The sequence below is a fragment of the Amblyomma mixtum genome, chromosome 1, assembly GCF_055824585.1.
Source record: "Amblyomma mixtum isolate Tamu chromosome 1, ASM5582458v1, whole genome shotgun sequence".
In the NCBI taxonomy this organism is placed as follows: Eukaryota; Metazoa; Arthropoda; class Arachnida; order Ixodida; family Ixodidae; genus Amblyomma; species Amblyomma mixtum.
Window position 1 is genome coordinate 65,299,915 of NC_143012.1, and position 18,827 is coordinate 65,318,741.

The 18,827-nt window shown below is 49.1% G+C and overlaps 1 protein-coding gene across 1 annotated transcript; it reads left to right on the forward strand.

Moving 5' to 3' along the window:
* The first annotated feature begins 913 nt into the window (after positions 1–913).
* Positions 914–17,384, forward strand: LOC149366544 (uncharacterized). The gene is made up of 9 exons (XM_089571261.1): positions 914–1,277; positions 2,641–2,784; positions 5,662–5,890; positions 6,899–7,049; positions 10,695–10,985; positions 12,906–13,121; positions 15,412–15,646; positions 16,305–16,465; positions 17,208–17,384. The coding sequence occupies exons 1-9, from the start codon at positions 914–916 to the stop codon at positions 17,382–17,384; spliced, it is 1,968 nt and encodes a 655-aa protein (XP_089427387.1).
* The last annotated feature ends 1,443 nt before the right edge of the window (positions 17,385–18,827 follow it).

Here is an 18,827-nt window from a genome sequence, read left to right on the forward strand (position 1 = left end):
ATATCACAGCGCTTTTAACATCGGCGGAATATCAGCATCTCAAATATTCTTGGAGCAGGAAAATTTGTCAATCTCGGCAGCTAGAAGTATATATCTCTGACGAGGTTGTGCTGCCGTATCCCCACTCTAAATTTCTATCTGCACAGGTCTCGTTTGGCGTTATGTCCCCTCTGTGCATTTTGCCGTGAGCCTGAATCTATCGATCATTTTCGGCTCCATTGTCATCGTTTCACCTCTTTGAGAAGAAGACTGCTGGAGTTGCCCTTACAGCATCTTGGCCTTAGTTTGAGCAGCCCACTCTTGCTATCATTTCGCGCCACCACGCTTGGGTTCAGCCACAGGTCTGTTTGTGACGCTGTTCAAAATTTCTTGCTGGAATCATCGACTGTCTTGCTAAAGCTTACAGTATTTCCTTTTTTATGTTTTATTATATTTCGAATTAATCTCTCTTTTTTCTCTCTCTCTCTTTCACTCTCTCCAATCCAAACTCTTACTTTTTTTTTTTCACTACCTGCCCTCCTTGTGGTAGACTCCCCCGGTGTTGCTCTCCCGTGTACTTTTCTTTTGCCTTGGCTATGTACAGGCGAATAGCAACCTTTACCTCCCGATTCTCGGCCGATCCCCCAGTGTGGGTATGTGCCATCCTTTCAAAGGCTAACAACAACAACAACATTTACGACAAACGGAAAAGGAAGAGGCGCAAAGCTCTTCGCGTGCCGCTCGAGGCGCGTTCAAGGTCGGCCACAAAGAGCAGCCATCTTTCCTTTTCGTTCTGGACAGGGCTTGCAGCAAAAAGGCGTCCTTAGCTGCTTCGCGGGCTTGAGGTTCCCGGAAACCCGCCACCAGCGTTCGGTTCAGCGCATACGCCAGAAGTCTCCGACCACCGCTGCACCAGCACTCGCGTGTCGCACGAATGGCCGAGGAACCACCGAAGCCTCCTGAGGAACCAGGGGCGGCTCCTCCTCCGGAAGGGCAGGTGCCTCCTGAGGGAGAGCAGCCGCCGGTTCCGCCCGAAGGGGAGCAACCGGCGGTGCCACCCGAGGGTGAACAGCCTCCACCCGAAGCGCAGCCCGGACCGCCGGCCGAGCCGCTCGCACCGGACGGCCAACACAGCTGGATGGTGGCGGGCGCGGTGGCCTGGAACGTCTTCTGCTGCTCGCTGCTGCGTCGGGCCTTGCCGGTGATGTTCTACGCCGTCGGAGAGGCGTTCAGCGTCGAAGCCAAGGGATCGGTGGCCTGGATGAACGCCTTCATTTACAGCCTCGCCTACACGCTCAGTAGGTTTCGCTCTGCTCCGAGCCTTATTCGAGGTAGTTTTCTTCGCGGTTTTATTGTGGTCAGGAGTGTTCAGGTTTAGTTTGGTCTATGGGGAAGGTTCTCTCAGATCATGAATGGCAGTTTACCAATATCCCTTAAGAGAAAAGTACACAACAGCTGTACCGGTACTCACCTATGGGGCAGAAACGTGGAGGCTAACAAAGAGGGTTCAGCTTATGGACAACGCAGATGATGATGATGATGATGATGATGATGATAAACGTCCCAAATCGACTCAGGCTATGAGGGACGCCGTAGTGAAGGGCTCTGGAAATTTCAACCTCCTGGGGTTCTTCAACGTGTACTGCGCCGCACAGTACACGGGCCTCTAGAATTTCGCCTCCGTAGATATTCGACAGCCGCTGTCGGGATCGAGCCCGCGTCTTTCGGGTCGGCAGCCGAGCGCCATGACCACTGAGCCACCGCGGCGGCAGGAGTGTTCAGATACCATAATGGCACGAGTGTAGTTAACAAGAACTGAGCTTGAAATTGTAGCGTAAAGAGACGCAGACGAACTCTTCTGCTCGTACCGCTGTACGAAGGTGCCCAGAGAAGTTATCAGAACACTGAAACCACAAAAAAACCCTCTTAATTTTCCCGCCGGTCAGAGTCGTAGCAATGCGTTGAGCGGTGCATTGTGCATTTCGCGCAGGGAAGTTGAAAGCAGACCTTTTTGTTTGCGGCTGCGTGCATGGACCACCCAGTAATTAAGCCTTGTTGTAATTGTCGCGTTTAAAAACTTTTACGGTCATCTGTACGTATCCTACCTTTTAGTCAGCATCTGTATTACACGACGATTTTTAAAAAGCTAGCACTAAAACCCCTGATCTCAGATTTAGCCAGTGCTGGTCTATCCGAAGCCTCTCTCCGTGACATAGTCTTAAGTGTATATAGGTAGTGTCATGGCAGGAAACTGTTGATAAAAACGCTGTCGTATGTGACTCGTTCTCATATAAGTCGCAAAGAAGTGCTTATCTATGAAGCCTCACCGATGCAACGGTTCCTTCTCCATCTGGACTCGAAGCCTGTCCTTTTAACGGCAACCATGGTCTGCTTGCATGAGAGGTGGGAAGATTGCACTGGGCCCCATATGAAGTCAGTTCATACCAGTGTAGAGTCTATTGTCCATGTCAATGTGCTGCAGAGACACATAGACACCTTCAGCATACCGTGTACCGTGTTACCGTTACCGGTACCGGAGTACCGGGAGCCATCTGGCGCCATCAAGGCGATTTGCGCATGCGCATTGGATGCGCGTGGGCTCCCGGTACACCGGTACTCCGATCCTGGTAACGGTAACAGTCTGCCGTATACTGCTTGCAGCGCCTGTGGTAGCTGTGATGTGCCGCACCACACCGCTCCGCACGCTGTCCGCGGCCGGTGCCGCCATGGTGGGTGTGGGCCAGATAGCCTGCTTCATCCTGGGCAGCATCTACCTCATGGTACCCGTGGTGGCACTCTTCTGCGGTGAGCGCAGCCCCACTCGCCGTACCTTTGGTACTTCGGGGCGAACTGGAAGAGCCACGCGCGCTTGCATGCCCTCAAAGGAACAGTGCCACGACTTCCGGTTCCGAAAGTATCCTGGTCAAGAAAGTAGGCCCATAAGCAGCTGAGTAGCTAAATTGGCAGGTAAAACGCACTCAGAGGATACTAGTAAAGGAAAAGTGCAGGTGCCTTCACGTAATGAGACGGCAGCCCTTGTAAAAGTGGTCTGTAGGTGGTCTAGAGACTTCTTATAGACTCCATTGACTTCCTATATGTATTTCTTTTTGTCTATTCACAGTTTATAGACTCTCTATAGACAAAAGTATACTAAAGTGTACGGCCATAAACCTACAGATTCTCTACAGACTGTCTATTGGATTTGTATTGCCTATAGACTATTCTCTAGGATTTGCTTATAGAATGTCTATGGACCTTTAGACAAAAGGCTGTTGACAATCTATAGACTATCCAAGGAAATTTTTGTAAGGGAGCTTGGGCGCCAGCGATATGTGTGAAAGCCATGCGGAACAAATATGGAGAGAATCTATTCGACTGTTCAGCTTAATAATGGGCCGCGGAATCAGTAATGGAACCAATCCATTATTTGACCCAGGACAACAAGTCATGTAATCTTGCTATACAATGACGTGATTTCATGCAGACAAAGGCCACGGTGTCTTCTGAGGGCTGGAGGTGGGGAGGAGGGAGGTCTTTTTGCAACAGCTGATGCTGTGGCAAAAAGTAAAAAAAAATGATGAAAAGGGGATTCGAAATGCAGACCACAGCTTACGAATTGCAGTGCTAATCCATGGCGTCACAGGACCAGTGCATTGTACTGCATCTAACGATGGAGTTATTCGTTCTCATGAAATGCACTCTGTAGTGTTGTCCTCTCACCCGTCTTGCAGTGCCTCGGTGAGGCCTTAGCTGTCCGACCATTGTTCGGTTGAGAGCCGCCATTTTCTTTCTAAAGAACTGTGTAATGATGTCTGGTATGGACATGAAGTTTCTATGTACATGCAATGAGTCTGTCTGCCATCTATATTCGATTATCTCTTCGTCAAAGGTGCCTAAAATGTGGGCTTAAAGAAGGGCACTCCTTCAGTACGAAACTGGGTTTGTGACTGAAAATATCGTCATCGTTATCATTCTGAGTGGCGAAGCGCAACGCCGAGGCGTGCACATACTAAGGTGCTCACTGGCTTGCGTAGGGTATACGCCCGCGTCTTCGCCATCATTATCCTGTGCTGTCGGTTATACGCCTATGACTGGACGGAGTGGCGCAAAAAGCGACAGCTACGCACCATGTGAATGCCGTATACTCTATGGCACACACGGGCCAGTCTCTGCGGGTTCTTATGACAGCCTAGGGCACGACTCTGGGAGCTCTCAGTCCCCCAGGCCTACTTAGACCTCAATATCGCGGAAATTATCGGTCGAGACCTCTTTTGACGCGACTTCACAGCCTGAAGAAAGCCTAATCTAAAGTTATGGCAGTGAAAAGATCGTAAATATTCCTCACTCAGTTTTAAATACCGTTACGCAAACTGTTAAGGTTCTCTGGTGACAAGAAAATTCAAACAGCGCTAGACAACAGGACCAGAAAGAAGAGGAGACAAACACGGCGCTGAACTTTCAACTGAATTTATTTGAAGGAAAATGTGAAGAATACATACAAAAATGGGCACACGTGCGCACAGTCATACATCAAAGTTCAGGCAAAACTACAACAAGCCACAACAATCGCACGCGTTGTACCTGCCTCCAAGCTACCCTTTGTGCAGCAATGTCATTTCTTTCGCTTACAAAGCTAAAGTAGTTTTGCTAACGCAACCATTAGATTTTCTGGTGACGTGGAATGCTTCAGCGGCTTCTCTCGTAGTCTTGTCATTATGAAAAAATATCAATTATGTGTCGTCAAAGAATGGTACGCATTTACACACACAGCAATGACTTGCCAGGTTCGTGTCTTTTTTTTCTTTGACGACACACAATTATTTTTTTCATAGCGACAAGACTACGAGAGAAGTCGCCGAAGCATTCGACATCACCAGAAAATCTAATGCTTGCGTTAGCAAAACTTCTTTAGCTTTGTCAACGAAAGAAATGACATTGCTGTTGTTGTTGTTGCGACTGAGAGAAGAATGAAAAGGAAAGTACACAGGGCTGCCAACTGGCTCCAGCCGAGCCACCACCGCTGCCACGTGCAGATAGAGGAGAGTTAAAAGATCACAGGAAAGAGAAAAAAAAAGAAAGAAAAGACGCGCGTCGCAGCAACAACCGCGTCCGCCGAGGCGGACGCTGGCTGAAAAAAAAAAACAGATAAGCGGCCGTAGCCGCGCTTCCATAACATTGCTGCACAAAGCGTAGCTTGGAGGCAGGTAAAACACGTGCGATTGTTGTGGCTTGTTGTAGTTTTTATCTGAACTTTTATGTATGACTGTGCGCACGTGTGCCCATTTTTGTTTGTGTATATTGACATTTTCCTTCAAATAAATTCAGTTGTAGGTTCAGCGCCGTGTTTGTCTCTTCCTCTTTCTAGTCCTGTTGTCTAGCGCTGTTCGAATTTTCATGTCACAATGGAACACCAACTCGCTCAATCTGCCGTCCTTCTACAGTTAAGGTTCTGACCTAATCGATTTCAGAAAAGAATTCAGCACGCAAAACCAGTAATCTAAACGAGAGAAACATTAAAAAGAAATCATGTTCACCAATAGCATATTTTCAAGAATGACACTGGAAACATTTTGAGGAATGTGCGATTTATTTCGATACACTAAGAAACGTGATACTTAGAGAGCCCGATCTCTCCCGCCTATGCGAAGCGAATACGACGCCCTTTGCCCGAACCCGCTGCAGGGCTCGGTGCGGCAGTATCGATGGCCGTGGGCGAGACTGCACTGCACCTGCACTTCGTGTCAGAGCGGCACAAGGCCTTGAGTCTATACCACGGGGCCTTCTCGGTGTCGGCTATCGTGTATCCCGTCGTGCTGGCGGGCCTGGTGGAAACCTACGGACTCAATGGCGCCCTGCTGGTCTCCGGCGCCATATCCCTCAACGCCCTGGCTGGATCCATGCTCATAAACCGGTTAGTCGACCTTCTGGCAGGTCTCACATTGTTTGAGAGATAATACGATGCACTGCTTTTATCTGTTACTTGCGCCTGCGTCCTTTCTTGGGTCCACCGCGGAGTCGGGCCGGCCTGCACCTTTCTACCGTCCTTTTCAGTGGAACCGTTATTGAGGAGGTTATAAAAACTGCTCATTCAGATTTTATCAATAGATGCCGTGCCTGCTTGAAAAAATTATGGAGATGCTTAAGACATCTTGAGAGCGCAATGCGAAAGCGGTGTGTTCTGTATTCATTGCGCGCGCATGGAAGTTGATGAAGACGATGACATCCAAAGTACATTAAGCGGTTTTCAAACTGGGCTAGTTGATAGTTAACGTGGTCACGCATAATTGCGCTTTCAAATGACTTGGGACAATAGAGGGACGGCACCAGTTTTTGCGCACCAGGGCTTGTGTCGCCCCTTTGTTGTCCCAAGTCATTTCAAAGAGCAGTTATGTGTGACCATCCAAAGTGCAGTGCGAGAGACTGGCAGTTAAACAAGCGGCATATTTACTGCGGCGATGGCGTAGTGGTGAAATGCGGTGGTGGCCAGCGAAGCTGGTTTGCTCTCGTCGCCGTGGGTTCGAATCCCGCTTGCAGCCATAAAGTGTGGCAGCGCTTGCCCCCTCTGGTAGCGATGTCGATACTGTCGCAGCCTGCCAGTTCCTCCGATGTTGAAAGGTTTTCAAAATTGGCGGTGAGCTGTGATTGGTCTTTGGTGGTCACTTGACACCCATGACATCATCACTGTCTCGATAAATCAGGGAGTTTCCTGACAACCGGCGGAGGGGTTTGGTGCGACGACCGCTCTAATGCTAACGCATCAATAAAGAGGAAGCTGCAGTGGTCTGTGCATTGACGCCTATTTTATTCGCACTTTCTGGACACGGTTCGGGATGACCATAAGGGTTGCGGAAATTACTATAGGCCTCTCCTTTGCCGATAAAGGATCGCATTTCACACCTTGGATGCGCGGCGCCCACAGGCCTGTGTGGATGTCCGCCACCGACCCTCTTCCGTCCATCTACGGGCCTACAGACGCAGAGACAGCGGGCGCCGGTGCACAGCCAGCTCCCGGGGGCGAAGGCGAGCCAAAGCCAGACGGCGAGCCTAAGCCAGAGGGCGAGCATAACGAGGTGGGTCCTTGAACTTCTTGAACCGATGTGGCCTGTGACCAAAGGAGCCATAGACCACATTGGACGGTATCCTAACGTTTTACAACGCCAGCTACAGCTGGCGGACGAATTTTTCTTTAACTGCGAAGTTTCTGAAAAAGCTGCATAGCTTTCCTTTGTAGCTGTATGGCTGCGCTTGGATGGATGTCAATGAGTAATTACTCCCTTATTACAAAATCTACTCCACCTTGGGGGATTCCCCGAAACATTTGACCAACACTGTTCCCACTTCGAGTTATTGATCAATTCGCTCACGCCCTACCATAAGCTTGCCGTCCCGGTTAGCTCAGTTGGTAGAGCGACTGCTCCGATGAAGTTGGGGTTTCGGGTTCAAATTTTTCTTTAACTGCGAAGTTTCTGAGAAAGCTGTATAGCTTTCCTTTGTAGCCGTATGACAGCGTTTGAGTGGATGTCAGTGAGTAATTACTCCCTTATCACAGCTAAAGCTTTGCGGGCGACTTTCTCAGGGAACAACGCTGTTGCAGTGACATGTCTTGAACGTTCCTTCGTTGTCCTGCTGGCTAAAAAAGTGAAAAAAGTGGTATGAAACTTAGCCAGGTGCACAAGGAATATGTGGGGCCATACATAACTTATTCCGGAGAGTGCTGAATCTCTGGTATATACTAGGCGTTTTAGCGAAGCCCGCCACTAATTTTTAAAAACGTGCTTTCCAAAATTTGAAAACCACTTCTGCTGCATAGTAACACCATTCTTGACGGACATTAGAAAACAGGTGAATAACGTTAAGTAGTAAATTGGTTCACTAATCACTTGTAAATAACCTTTTGACTGCACTTAGGTGGCCGTCTGCTATAAGAAATTTCTAGCTGTCCGTTAGCTGTTGTCTTATCAGCTTTCAGAATTTCGAAACCGCGATCACTCTTGCCGGCGTGGCTCAACAAATTTTTGTCACCTCGTAACGCCCTCTATCGCACGTCCCTCCATGGTGCATGCTGCACGTGACAATTTCCGTCCCGCCCGCGCTGCGGGGTCTCCGTATCCAGTGACTCTATTGCTCGTTGCTCCAGACCAAGAAGACACACAGGACATATGTCGTTTTTTTTTTACTTGCGCTACTGTACCCGTCATGAACCATGATCAACATGCCCTACTTTTCGCTCTGGAGTAATATAGGAGCGCCCAGGTTGGAAAGACATGTAGTGATCGCGTGAACGCACAGCTGGCGACGCCAACCGCACTGACACCGAATCATCATATTCCTTGGTCCCTCTAAAAGCCTGGTTGGATCGCCTGCTCCCCTCATGTCCTGAGGGGCTGTATTAACGTAACCGTTTGATGGGGTCGGATGAGTGAAGACCCTGCAAGCGTCATCACAGTCTGGAAAGCAAAGAGGGTCTGTTGCAGCCGGAGCAGAGGAGGGCTCGACTGACCTGCAATGGCAGGGTTATGCGGCCGCATGCGAAATCAAGCCGGTGACCGAATACGTAGCTAAAAGAGGCTCAGACTACGGGCCACGGATTAGGCGTCATCTGAAGTCCCACTTCTGGTCGCTGGGGCCTGGCCGTGCCAGTGAATGTAGTAAAGCGAAAGGCATCGCGCTTATTTGATTCTCTTATAGACCCCTGCAAACTTGAAGGCCTGAGTTTATAGTGATGAGCGGAATAGACAGGGGGAGTGCGTTTCGCAAGGCTTCTAGCCACCATAGTGCTACGGTTTACCGTGATGATCGCCGGTCAGGCGGGCACATCATGGACCGGAAGCGGGACGTCAAGTGACGTAGAATCTGCAAGCGGAAATCGGTCCGTCGTCCGTAGTCTGTTAAGGCGAAGGAAAATAGGTGAAAGCTGCTTTAAGCACGAATGTGATCTGATCGCGAGACATTCAGAGAGTAACTAGCGCCACTTCAAACCCTTTCTACAATATTGAAAGCCGGAATTAGAATTCTTCCATACCAGCACCTATTTTTAGCGACGAGATAGACTGCGTATTTTTTCTGGCACCACTATCGTGCGCAGTACCTTTACCGTACTTTCTGCGGCACACTTTCACAAATATCACTTAACTTAACTTCGCTTTATTACCTTAAAGACCCCCCATTTGGGGGGTATTACATAAGGCGTGGGTACAGATAGAATCAAACATTATGTACAATCTGAGGCTAAAAACAGTGCTAACGGGGACGAAGCAGAGAGAGGGACACGACGCTGACTATCCACCAAGTTTTATTGCACGTTCACCGGTTAAATACCTCTCGTTCGTGCAAAAAAAGAAGAAAAAAGATGAAAAAGAGAAAGTGTGAAGGCGGGATAGACAAGAAAGCACTTGGCATGAGATTATGCATTCATACACAGATTTTTTGCACGAACGAGAGGTATTTAACCGGTGAACGTGCAATAAAACTTGGTTGATAGTCAGGGTCGTGTCCCTCTCTCTGCTTCGTCCCCGTTAGCGCTGTTTTTAGCCTCAGATCATGCACCAACCAGCCCAGATTTCCACCCTTTTATGTACAAAGATGTTATTCGTTAAATATGGCAGTTATACGATTAAAAAATGAGGATGGACAGGGGCTTGCAGTGACGTTGTGTGGAAGGCCGTTCTAGTCTTTGGCTGAGCGAGGAAAGAAAGATGGAGAAAACGTTGTGGTATGAGTCTGTGGACGGGAAACTTGCAGGGGATGACCAAGGCGGAGTGAAATGCGTGCTGGAGGGCTAATGCAGGGAGGAATACGCAATGAGCTGTAAAAAAAAAAAAAAAAACTTATCAAGTAAGTACATACTGGCAATACGACGACGACAGGCAAGGTTTGTCAGGCTCAACTCTTCAAAGACGCGGGTTCGATCCCGGCCGCGGCGGTTGAATTTCTTTGGAGGAGAAATTCTAGAGGCCCGTGTACTGTGCGATGTCAGTGCACGTTACAGAACCCCAGGTGGTCGAAATTTCCGGAGCCCTTCACTAGAGCGTCTCTCATAGCCTGAGTCGCTTTGGGACGTTAAACCCCATAAACCAACCAACCATCTTTTAAAGATGATATGCTGGTATCATATGAATAACATGAACGAATGAATCTAGTAGCTCGGTTCTGTAGCGATTCTAGTGATGTTAACAAAAAGATTTGGTTAGGGCTCCAAATGGGGGATGCATATTCTAGTTTTGTTCGAACGAACAAAACTTTCACAAATAAGCCTTTCTTTATGCTACTAATAAATGTACAGAGCGTTTCGAGCCATTATCATGACCATCTGTTTCTGATGGCAGAATACAACTTGATAAATTTGACAACCTTGGGCCATGGCCCGCAGTGTGTTGTACTACCATGACGAAAAATCACAACTGCAAACGAGATCAACATTTTAGTGTTGTCAAACAAGCCAGATAAATCAACATTTTTGAACCTATAATTTTCTCGTACGATTGGTTTCGTGTTTAGGTAACAAGAAAATCTTTAACAAACGAGTATAATTTGGCGGTTATGAATGTAGGCGGCGCTTCACTGCAAACTTAAACTGTGTCCAATCGTAGTGTGAGCTGATCTTGTCAAACGAAGAAAGCCTTCAACAACGTCGCCATAAAGGAAGGTGTTATACCGTGTTGTCAGAAGGCTACGTATGCATGTGCGTGCATATTATATGTATCATCCCTGCGCAGCTTGCCATGAATCCCGATGATCCGTTGGCTGCAAATCTCGGCGCCGCGTCGGGCGCTGGGTCCGTCGCAATGTCCGGCGCCCCGTCGGGTGCCACTTCCGGCGTCGTGTCGGTCGATCCAGGGACGGCCGCTGAAAGCACCGCCGCCACCTCGCACGCCGCCACCTCGCAAGCCGCCACAGCTCCGCCCGAGGGAGGAGAGCAGCCACCACCGGCCGAAGGGAACCCAGAGCAGCAGCCCCCGGCGCCGGACGCCGAGAAGGTGCCGTCACCAACCGCAGCTGCCGCTGAGGTGAGTCCCACCCAGGGGAGGCCCTCGCTATCCGAGCGGCACGCCGAAAAGTGTGCCGGAAGTCACACGCTTTTCGCAAGGACTGCTGGGAGTCTTTGGTGGACGGCGCAGCCAATAGCAACGCTGGGCGCAGCGTTGTCGTCTGCTGCACTGCCTGCTGCGCATGCGCAAGCGCACTGAGATGGCGGCCAAGTAGGGGGAAGCCGGCTTCAAAAAATCTGACGTAACCGCCTCTGCGGCACATCGAAAAGTGTGCCGGAAGTCACGCGCTTTTCGCAAGGACTGCTGGGAGTCTTTGGCCGACGGCGCAGCCAATAGCAACGCTGGGCGCAGCGTTGTCGTCTGCTGCACTGCCTGCTGCGCATGCGCAAGCGCACTGAGATGGCGGCCAAGTAGGGGGAAGCCGGCTTCAAAAAATCTGACGTAACCGCCTCTGCGGCACACCGAAAAGTGTGCCGGAAGTCACACACTTTCGCAAGGACCACTGAAAGTCTTTGGCTGACGGCGCAGGCAATAGCAACGCTGGGCGCAGCGGCGTCGTCTGCTGCACTGCCTGCTGCGCATGCGCAAGCGCGCTGAGATGGCGGCCATGTAGGAAGGGGGGGGGGGGAGCAAGGTGGAGCCGGCTTCAAAAAAAGAGACGTAACCGCCTCTGCGGCGCACCGAAAAGTGTGCCGCTGCTAGCATGCAGCTAGGAGAGCGAACCATGCTAAAAGAATCGAAGACATCCAGTGGCGACCCAGCTGCAGTCTGTGTGGACGCGGCCCGAGCAAAGGAAGACAAATACTTCGCCACCATGGTGCGAGCGACAGAAGATCAGCCCAGGTTCTTTGCTGTAGCGACAGGAACTTCAGCAATAGAGTCCGAAGAAGTAGCCATTGCCTTAGCTCTCAGGGACGAGTGCTTAGGCACAATAATTAGCGACTCCAAATTGCGATCCAAAATTACAACAAAGGCCTGATTTGCTCTGAAGCCGCAGGACTAATCAAACACAGCCGAAGAATGAGCCGCGTAGAAATTGTTTGGGTCCCTGAACACAAGGGAAATGCCGAAAACGAGAAGGCGAACCGATATGCCCGAGCTCTAGCAGACCGGGAGGGATCGGGGAGTGTCTCAGAGTCTCACATCAACGAAACATTCACTTACCGAGAAATGACCAATCAGCTCCGTGAGGCGCGGAAACTTTACCCTGCACCTCATGCGGACCTTACCAGACAACAGGCCAGAAACCTAGGTAGAGCCCAAACTGGGACAGTCATGACCCCCATTCTTCTAAGATTACCACACAATCCATCGATCCCAACTGCTTACACTGCGGTATCATAGAAACAGACGAACGCATCCTATGGGACTGTAAGGAAAATCCACCTCCAAAAGACCATCTACCGGCTCCCTCCCGGGAGGCCTGGCTTAGGCTCCTGAGGGAGCCTGACAAGAACACACAAGCCAAGCTTGCGGACTGGTTGGGATAGGTCGCCCTCCGTTAGGGGGCCATTCATCCCACCTCACTGATCTTTTAGATCAATAAAGTTTCTCCAATCCAATCCATGCGCAATAGGACCAGGCGGTTTGCATTTTCAGCCAGCGGTGCAGGAAGAAAAGAGGCTCGCAAGCGCATAGCGGCCTTGTAAAAAAGCGGATTATCTGTTAAGATTTACTACACATTGCCGTGTATCGACACCGTGGATATATTTATTTTTATAGCTGCTTTGGCGCCCACACAAATGCACCTCTGGTGGGCATGTCATATGATGCAGGGGCTTGGCCAGTGCAAGTATAGCAGAGGAGTGAGCAGAGAGAAATATGGTGCAACTCAGTTGCTTAACTGCATAAAGAAGGGGAAGAGGAAGAGAGACTGGGGGACTTTTACTTCTCGGGTTGCGCTGTTGGTGCCTTACTCCGCACCCCTGTTTTGCGCAGCCGGCACCGGACATCCCTGTGGGCACAATCCTGGCGGCCCATTCAGCTCTCACTTCTCTCTCGGTGACGGCCAGCGTGTGTATCTATGACTACGCCCTGGACGGGGACCGGGAGCGCGGCACGTCGGCCACCCTGTCTCTCGTCTCGTTCGGCTTAGGAGACCTGGCTGGCCGAGTGGGCTACGATGTCCTGCTTAGCACCGGAGAACATCGCAAGGCAAGGGGGCACTTCACATAGCTCTCTTCTGCAGCGTCGTTTTTAACGTTCCATCATTTCTTCCTTCACAAAATTTTTTAGACAGCCTATAGAGTGTCTATAAACTCCTGTTTATAAAGTCTATAGACTCTCTACAGAGAAATCCTAGATAACAGTCTATAGGCAGTACAAATGCTATAGACACTCTATAGGCAATCTATACATTTATGGCCTTACACTTTTAGTAGACTTCAGTCTGTAGACAGCCTATGCAAATCCTAGAGAAGTCTATAGGCAATACGAATGCTACAGACAGTCATAGGCAATCTAAAGATTTGTGGCCATAGACTTTTAATAGACTTCTGTCTATAGACTGTCTATAGACTATGAATAGACAAAAACACATCTATAGGAAGGCAATAGTGTCTAAGAAGTCTATAGACTATCTATAGACCATTTTTATAAGGGTTGTCACCACTACCAGGTGCTGTAATGACTCAATGCATGCTCGGGCCACGCTCGTAATCTTCAAGCCTAACGGTTCTTGAAATACCCCAAGCTCACCTGATACGAAGGGCAGCTGATGGCTGTTTGAAAACGGCTCAGGTGTATGCGATATGTCACAAGTGGAACCATCACCAGGTTTGGATGGTGCCATTGCCAGGCCTATAAACATATGATGCTTCAATGTCACCCACCGGTGCACATGGCGGATCGTGACCACGAGACTCCATTCTGGAGTCCACAAAATTAGCAAACCGGTGGTACTGGCGAGAAGCTTCTGAATTTATGCCTAGAGTATGCGTTTGCGTCTGCTCGAAGTACTGGAGCGAATTTCGGTCACAGAAAAAAATAAGGCTGTATACCGTCCGCTATAAGTAAAAGCGGCGCTAAACTTCGTTTGTGCAAAAAATTGGTGCCGATGTCCCAGATCCCGAACAAAAGTGCTGGGCGTCGAGGCACCCTTCGAGTAATGAAGATGCAATGCTCTAAATCGATTACGGACGAGGACAAAAGAGACATAATAAGATGACAATAGGTAAAGCTCGTACTATAAGATATTTACGAAAACGAATGACCGCAGAAAAACGAAAAGGGCATTACACCTAAAAGCATCGCTTAAAGACATTTCAACGGCCTAAAAAGAGCATTAAAATATTAGGCAGTAAAAGGACCTAAACTAAAGTAAAAAAAAAGTACTAAAGATTTCCGCCATAATACTAAACTCAAACAGAAGAGCGCAGTGAACGGGTATATCACTAAGCTAGATTTCAGTCAGGAAACAGGACCTTATGTCGTGCATATGCTAGGTGGCATCGGGTTCACCCGCTTAACTTCGGAGGGAAGTTGGAGGAGGGAATCTGGATTAGTTTTCTAGTGCGTTAGCGCCTAAGCACGAGTTCGCCGATTCTGAAAGCCTGCTTGAGCTTGAAGCAACCTAGGTGAGCCGCCAACCCAGTGGACACTGAAACTTCCTTGGACGTCCCATGGACGTCCTAGACGTCCACAGGACGTCTAAGGGAGTTTCAGTGCTTATTGAGTAGGTGACGTGATCTTGTAGTGTCATTACATGTCCACTGGATTGTGAACAAACTGCCCACCATGGCAGGTGGCAGTTCGGGAAGAGCAACCCGAGTCCCGCAAGCCCTACAGGGGGCAGCACCTGCCATCCCAGGGCAGTGGCGCATCGCTTAAGCGCTGCACCACTGCGCCAGGAGAGGTATGAAGACTTTCAGGGATCCATGAATGTAAAGTAGAGAATGACCGATTTCGTAAATATGGGCATTAACCCAATAACACTATCGCATCATACCCTTAAGGCGGAGCTGAAGTGACACCTCCAGTTTTAGTGCGCTAGCTCTAAGTCTCCTATTCTCCGATTTTGCCGATATTTGCTTGAAGGCTGCTTCACAGTGAAAAACAAATCCCTGAACCGAAACCTAAACCAAAGTTAAAACCGAATTGTTAGTGCACCTGATTTGCATTTGGTTTAACCACGCTATATCATCAGTCACTTTTTTATCCTTATTTCTCGTTTTCGATAAGATCGATATGTGGTCGATAGGTGATCGATAACTGATCGATAAGTGATCGACTTCCGGTTTGAGGGTCTAGACTTCCAGTCACGAGACTCAGTTGACGTGAAAAGTGTCGAAGTGTTTGGTCGACGTCTTGCTGTGATGTCATAAGGTGTGACCCCATAAAGTGTGACGTCATGCTTACGCATTTCTTCGATGCAGGTGCCGCAGTGATCTCTTAACGTTTTTTATTGGCTTCGCCCTAAATTCTACCCGCTATTCCCCTGTCGCAGGTGATGGCGGTGCAGGCCTTCCTGATGGGCGGCGTGCTATTCCTCATGGCGCTGGCCAAGGAAGTCTTCCTGCTGGCGCCAGCGGGCTTCGCGCTGGGGTGGCTCAGCAGCTCACTGGACATGCTGCCCGAGCCGCTGCTGCTGCGATTCGCCGAGGCGGGCACCCTGGAGCGCCAGCTGCAAGTGTGCCGGGCAGCCTCGGGCATAGCCTGCCTGGTCGGGCCGGTGATAGTCAGTGAGTGCAGCCACCATGTGATGTGCGGCCTTTGTCAAATCTAAAAAGCCGAAAGCGTTAGTTTCAAAGTCGTCTTCTAAGGCTCTTGAGTCATCTGTGAGAGTCCTAACTACCGGAAAGGCAAGGAAAAAAAAGTTGATCTCACTTCGAAGAGATTTGAAACACGCTGTCGGTGCCATGACGAACATTCTTGGATAAATTTTTTAAATATTTGAATAATGTAAAGTACAGGTATGGAAATAATGAAGATAATGGTCAATTCTTCAGCTGTGTAGCAAAATTTCTCTTTCTTCCTTTCTTTCTTTCTTTATTCTCTCTTTCTTTCTCTCTCTCTTTTTTCTTTCTTTATTTCTTTCCTTCTTCCTTTCTTTCTTTCCTTTATTCTCTCTTTCTTTCTCTCTCTCTTTTTTCTTTCTTTCTTTCCTTCCTTCCTTTGTTACTTTGTTCCTCTCTTTCGTTCTTTCTTTCCTTCTTTCTTCCTCCCTTTCTTTCTTTCTCTCTTTCTTTCTTCCTATCTTTCTTTCTCTGTCTTTCCTTCTATATGGAGCGCCGTGGTAATGATTTCAGCGGATCTCAGTGTGCTTTGCAACACGTGCTATTCCACTCCAGCGAGGGTTCCACAGACCACGAGACCCCACCCTCCCCTTTATCTGCGCAGTGGTGTTCCCCGACACCTACTCAGTCATGTTCATCGTGGCTGGCCTCGCCTCGCTGCTGGCCGGAGCGGTCTGGCTTCCTGGCATCCAGAAGGAAATGACCGAGGCGGCAGCCAAGAATGCCCCCCCGAATGCTGGGGCGGCCGGCGAACCAGGCGCAGAGGTAGGTCAGGTGTACCGCAGCAGTGGCCAGCTGATCTGAGCATCCATCTCGTAAGCTATGATGGAGGTGCTGGATTCAAGGCCCAGCGCTCAGTGCTTTCCAATGAGGACAAGTTGTCCCCTGGCCAGATCATTGTCTTATCTGAGGAGGAGTTCCTGGCAATTGGGTATGTGGCCCATCGCCATCATCATCATCAGCCTGGCTACGCCCATTGTCACAATATATTGTAAAATTTCACTATAACAATAAATATATCCGCACATTTCCCGTTGGCAGGTTTGCATTTTGTTGCTATTAGCGTTTTTGCTATCGCCAAAAGCTTTCCTCGTTGGTTTTCTATGGCAGCCTTAACTGGTTGATGCGAACTATGGTAACGATTTAAAAGAAAAATTTTGCTACGCGCCGGAAGAATTATTACCTTCAATATTTCCATAACAGTACCTTACCATTTTACAATGTTAAAAATTTTTGTGCAAAAATGTCGGACATACCTAGCTCAGTGCACAAGGTTACCATGGACACCAGTTACTACTGGTCGCTGACGAGGGTCCCGTTCACGTCCCAGAATGTCCCATGCCGAGCCTGAGTTGGAAATGAGGTGTGCATCCTGAAATGCTGCTATTCAAGCGCTCCATTCCCCGCATTGGAAATGGACATGACAGAATTTGCCGCAATGACGTGACGAATGTAGGCGAAGTTATAAATTTCCGCCATCTTGATTGAAGCTGTGCTTCCTACGCAGATTGCCCCTGCAGATGGTGGCGAAGGAGGTGCTCCAGCGGGCGAGCCTGGGGCAGGGGGCGCTGGCGAGCCGGGAGCGGCCCCGGTTGAAGGGGCTGAACCAGGAGCCGCGGGCGGAGCCGCCGCTGGCGAACCGGGAGCCGCCGACCCTGCTGCAGCGCCGCCTGCGCCTGCTTAGAACCACGGGTCCTGTGCCCTGGTCCCGGCGGCTGTCGATTACTTTTCTTTTTATCGTCGTTTCTTCGCTGCGCGCATTTGCATGTCCGCGCATTGAAGCTTGTAAATATGAAAACACGGTTACTTTGCTGTGGCGTCGGATGTTCTATGAGGACACGTTGCGATGCTTTTTGCGCTGAAATGTGATTCTTGATGTCCGCTGGCCCGGATGGAGCAGGAAAACGCTATTTAAAGCGAGCAAATTAAAAAATCCGTACCCATGCTGCCGCCATGAGTGGCAGACAAGTCTCGTAACACGTTCGAAGTTCTCGTCTAGACAAAACACAAACTCCCCTGGATGTACCATGTACGTTTTGGACGTCCATGCGACATCCAGGCGAGTTTCTTTGATTATTTGGCAATTATGCTTGAATCTAGTACTAGTAACATCAGTTCTGCGTTGATTGACAACTGGGTGAAGAGAACGCGCATGTTTCGGCATACTTCAGGCGCGCAAAGAACTCCTTATATTTGCACCGAATTAAACGTATTTGATTTTACTGCCTCTTAAGATTCCTGGAGGTTGAAAGAAGTTCGGTAGATGGTGGCCGTAGCTTAAAGGCCTATGCTGAAAATAATCTTTTCGCGGTTCGGGAATTAATGCCTTACTTCAGCGTACTGGTGTGTTATGACCAAGAAGTTTCTCTTCAGTTCCTAAATGCGAAGCATTGTTGCAGACAGCTTGATTGGTAAAAAATAAACGCAATGACTGAACGATGGTTTTGGATCTGTGCTTCTACTTACATGGAAAGTTTCAGCGAAGGTGTTGAACGTGTAGTCTAAAGGCCAAAATATAATTTCGAACAGTTCACACAACATAACCTGCTCAGAACTTCAAATGTTTCACTTCGGAGCCGCATTTGAGCTAAATACAGCATATGAGCAACAAAAGGAAAATAGCAGAGGTCACAGCGGCATGTATACAATGTCCTTGAATGCGGAAAATGCATTGAAAACTGGTTACCGCTGTGACGACGGGGGATAGGCCAGGGTTCAGTGAGGAGAGCCAAAAGAAGGCAAATAGGAGCCAAGCTAATGATTTCACGCAAGGTCAGGCGTGCATTTCTTCTCTCGACTCCTTCGGCCCAGGCTCGATCCGAACATTCACCTCGCATTATAGCGAAAATTTTCATTTGACAATTTATCAGAAAGCTAATTTTAAGATTACCTATCATCGCTCAATGGCTACCGCTGGCAACCCGTGTGCCCTGATGGTGTCAAAATCACACGTCAGAAATGTGTTCAATCACAGCGCTTACGTATTCAATAATATTTACGATGGGGATGCGAGCATTGATAGGCGTTTCACGAAACATTGGTTTGGTTTGGTTCGGTTTGGTTTGGTTTAGTTTATGGGGTTTAACGTCCCACAGCGACTCAGGCTATGAGAGACGCCGTAGTGAAG

Bases quoted from the DNA above. Each gene is read 5' to 3' on its own strand.
- LOC149366544 (XM_089571261.1), top strand. From the start codon at position 914: ATGGCCGAGGAACCACCGAAGCCTCCTGAGGAACCAGGGGCGGCTCCT. The intron at 1,278-2,640 runs GTAGGTTTCGCT...TACTGCTTGCAG, and splicing joins CAGCCTCGCCTACACGCTCA to CGCCTGTGGTAGCTGTGATG. The intron at 2,785-5,661 runs GTGAGCGCAGCC...AACCCGCTGCAG, and splicing joins CGTGGTGGCACTCTTCTGCG to GGCTCGGTGCGGCAGTATCG.